This window comes from Myzus persicae, unplaced genomic scaffold (genome assembly GCF_001856785.1).
Source record: "Myzus persicae strain clone G006 unplaced genomic scaffold, MPER_G0061.0, whole genome shotgun sequence".
NCBI classification, from domain to species: domain Eukaryota; kingdom Metazoa; phylum Arthropoda; class Insecta; order Hemiptera; family Aphididae; genus Myzus; species Myzus persicae.
The window spans coordinates 1-3,780 of record NW_019101698.1 but is presented as its reverse complement, the minus strand read 5'-3'; the positions used below and the strand labels follow the sequence as shown (position 1 = coordinate 3,780).

The following is a 3,780-nucleotide window of genomic DNA, read 5'->3' as shown; positions in this document are numbered from 1 at the left end:
CCCCCCCCCAAATTACACCTATGTAGTTATAAGAAATCATAAGTATAAAAAAAGTATAATTTTAAAATAAATTGCTGTAGTAACTAATATATAAAAATATATTCTATATTTCTTTATGTATTACCTTTTTATCTTTGATAGCCTCTTCAACTGTAGGATAGTCTTTGGCCGAATACGGACATTTCACTTCAATTATGCTATCATTCCCAATAAGCCCATCTAAAATTAAAATGCCATAAAGGATAGAGGATTAATTTTTTTTTTTTATAGGAATATAATGATAAAAACTGGGAACTAGCTCTGGTGTACAGTAGGGGTGGGGTGGACCCAAACTATAATATACATTCATTTTGCTACCCGAAACCACCCCTAATTGTTGAGGTTGAAGCACTAATTCTGATCCAAATTTTGTCCTCAGACACAAAAAAAAAACACACATAATTTTAAAATCAATATACACATCACTCAGTTCAGAATCTAAAATATTTTAAAATATTATGCAAAATCTTGTATATATGTCTTAATTTCAGAAAAAACTCGTAGTTAAGTTGAACTCACCTGGCGATGCTCCGAAGAACGGGTAATCTTCATCAATGATTAAACCACATTTTTGAATCTTTGTCCCCATATTGTTTTCAAAATATTCCAGGGCAACTGGTTCCATATCTTTACCGTATTTGCATGCTATTGGCTCGTTCGTACTAGAAGATGTACTGTATAATTTGTTAGCTACGATATTTTTACACGACGTAGTTGGTCGCATCTTGCATATTTTTCCAAAGTCAGAAGCTGTTATACGATTACGCCTTTCCATAAACCACCTAGAACTAGAACTCTGTTCTCGAGTGTCTATTTCCAAAGCATCCCGTTGATACTTCGAGAGAGTAATTGTTTGAATAAAATTTTTTTTTTTAAATTCTAATTCTTCTATTGAACATCTCTCATCTATTGGTAACGGTTCTGCAAGGCCATAAAATTCATCTGGTCCTGTGTATTTTATTTTCTTTGATTTTTTAGAATTAAAAAGACGTCTTTTTTTTAAGTTTTCGTGTTTGTACTTTTTGGATATCAAAAATTTTTTACCGACCATTCCTAAAAAAACACATACCTAAAGTTATAGTTATTATAAAAGTACACGAATAGTGTATGAATTTAAGTTTGTTTTATACCGGGGCTTTTGTGCATCAATTTTTTATGGACCGCTCTAAGAAAATTACCACTAGTATTGTAGGAAATAATTGCTGCTTGAACTCTTGTATTGTAAGATTGCTTTAAAGAAAAGTTTATTCGTTTCCCTGAAATATACTTATTTATAACGCTGTTAAATTGCTCACAAGCGTTGTTTGTAACATCATATATAAGATTTGAAGCATTTTCAACCACTCTTCTTAAAACTGAATTAACATCGCTCATAAGTCCACATATTTCCATAGCTGGAACATGATTTTCACAATCAGTTGGTTTTTTACAAAAATAAAAATCATATTGTGAATGCTGTCCAAAAATATGATAAGGGCTATTAGAAATGTCTTGTTGAAGTCCTAAAATATATTGTAAAAACAAATAATTAAAATTAATTGATTACCTTTTTATATAAAAAAAAATTGCTCATTATTTAATTTAAATAATTTAAATGTTTTATTACCCTTTATTTTAGCAATATTGTTAGTATTTAAATTTTTTCTAAATTGAATTGCCTTTCGAATAGCTACACAGAATGTAGTAATTTTTTTTGTAATTAGCTGTCTTAAGTATGGTGGGTATTTTGTATTTTTTGTTAATGCAGATAATTTTGTACTATAATTTCTTAATATATGGTTGCGACATTCAATTTTTTGTACCAATTGGTGTGGTCCATAAGGAACTATCTCTAGTACAAAAATAACCATTACGATATTCTTTATACAATGTTTTTAAAAAGTTCCCCTTTTCATCTTCAGTACTTTATACTTTAGCTAGACCTAGTGACTTTATTTTTCGGTACCAAGCTTGTCCGAGACGGAACCGATACCCTTTTATTTTGCTCATTGGCCATACTAGACGAACAGCTGAGTGGATAGATTGTTCAAATTCAATATGAAAAGTGGTTGGTAGTAGTGGTGAACGCTGTTTCAAAATCTCGAGTGCTGTACAATAATCAGTAACTGATTTTCCCATCAATAAACAAAAAAATAATGGTACGTAAATATTATTTTTTACGCCATGAACCACGAACAATTGATTAAACAGAGATAAACAGCTTGAAAAAGTACCATCCATCAAAACAGCATCACACTTTTTAAAAAAATTTAAATTTTTTATTGTAGAGAAGCACACAACACCTTTATTATTGTCAATGTCAACAATCCATTTTCACCTCCATTGGTGGGTAATTTATCTACTACGTCGGGAACCATCGCTTAAAATTCCAAAAGTGTTTTAGGTAATATTGGATACTTACTCATACGAGCAGTGTGAATATTTTTTCGGATTAAATTTATATCCTTTGAGTCTAATATATTTAAATCATCTGGTGTAATCTCAGAATGTATAATTTTGCTGGGACGTTCACATAGCTGCTCTACCGCTTTACGTTTGACACTGTTACTTAATTTCTGCCGCACAAGTGATCGTTTCTCATCGGCCGCGTGATTATTATGTTCAAGATTATTGTCTATTTCAACACCATGTATATCAAATTTAAAAATGCATTACACCTTTTATGTGTACACACCCGCCGTTGAATTTCATTTTTCATTATGCGATGAAAACGGAACTTAAAAACGTCAACCACACGTAACTCTTTAATTTTTCACTAGACATTTTTATACAAAAAAATTGGAAATAAACGAACAGAAAGACGACACTACGACAGATAAGCAAGCGAGTAAGGTTGTCGATAAACTGATTAAACACATTTTTTGACAGTCGTTTCAAAAGCGCCTGCACAATTATATATGCTGATAAATAATATATATATATATATATCGTTAATATCGAACAGTAATTTAACAACGTCCACAATCGTTAATATCAAAAATAAAAATTGGATATTTGTCCGCAATTCGTATCTTATATTTGTGTCAGCAATTCGTATGTTACCTTTTTAGATTTCGTCCGCAACTCACATGGTTTTTGTCACTTTGTCCGCAATTCGAAAACACCGCCCGGCGTAATACCTAAATTTTTACCCGACCCTTACTCGGTACCCGGCAAAATAGGTTCGAAACCGGCAGCGGCGACTTCTGCGACGAATTGATGGCGGCCCATTGAAAAGCATGGTCGCCCGGACTTTTTGCATCTTTTTTTACGATTTTTTCAACTAATTTTACAAATTCCCGATTGCTTTTCCTTATTATATATATCATACAACTATATATATACGTTTGTGTATCTATAGTTGGTATTTTTTGCAAGTTATTGAACCATAATTCATTCCTACGTATTAAACATATTTGTCTGGTATACGACAATTACATGTATAATATGTATACCGTCACTTCGTAGTGCCACAGAATGAAACAATATATTTGTTATTATTGAATATTTAATTAAGCACACAAATTGTGTAATTATTCAATGCAATATAAGTACACAATTGTATAGTGTATTTTATATTATAATTAGTTGTGGATATTTTATTTGTTAAGAGTTTATTAATGGTAGTTAAATAATTTTATATTACAAGTATTATTAGGTACACAAATTGTCTAACTGACAATTAAATTAAATTTGTGAGATTTCATTGATATGAACAGCCATTTATTTACATGTAAACTGCATATTATAATTTATTTTCAT

The 3,780-nt window shown here is 30.7% G+C and overlaps 1 protein-coding gene across 1 annotated transcript; it reads right to left on the bottom strand.

Moving 5' to 3' along the window:
- Nucleotides 1-11: 11 nt before the first annotated feature.
- LOC111030182 lies at nucleotides 12-1,435 on the bottom strand. Its single transcript, XM_022309573.1, has 3 exons — nucleotides 1,170-1,435; nucleotides 559-1,092; nucleotides 12-219 (listed from the first exon to the last, which is right to left on the bottom strand). The coding sequence occupies exons 1-3, from the start codon at nucleotides 1,429-1,431 to the stop codon at nucleotides 104-106; spliced, it is 912 nt and encodes a 303-aa protein (XP_022165265.1). The 5' UTR covers nucleotides 1,432-1,435; the 3' UTR covers nucleotides 12-103.
- Between the last annotated feature and the right edge of the window lie 2,345 nt (nucleotides 1,436-3,780).

What these genes read in the sequence shown, in the direction of transcription:
- LOC111030182 (XM_022309573.1), bottom strand. Translation starts at nt 1,431, where the DNA reads ATGGAAATATGTGGACTTATGAGCGATGTTAATTCAGTTTTAAGAAGA. An exon ending in ATTGATGCACAAAAGCCCCG is followed by an intron (nt 1,093 to 1,169) that starts GTATAAAACAAA and finishes GTGTTTTTTTAG; the next exon opens with GAATGGTCGGTAAAAAATTT. An exon ending in GTTCTTCGGAGCATCGCCAG is followed by an intron (nt 220 to 558) that starts GTGAGTTCAACT and finishes TTTTAATTTTAG; the next exon opens with ATGGGCTTATTGGGAATGAT.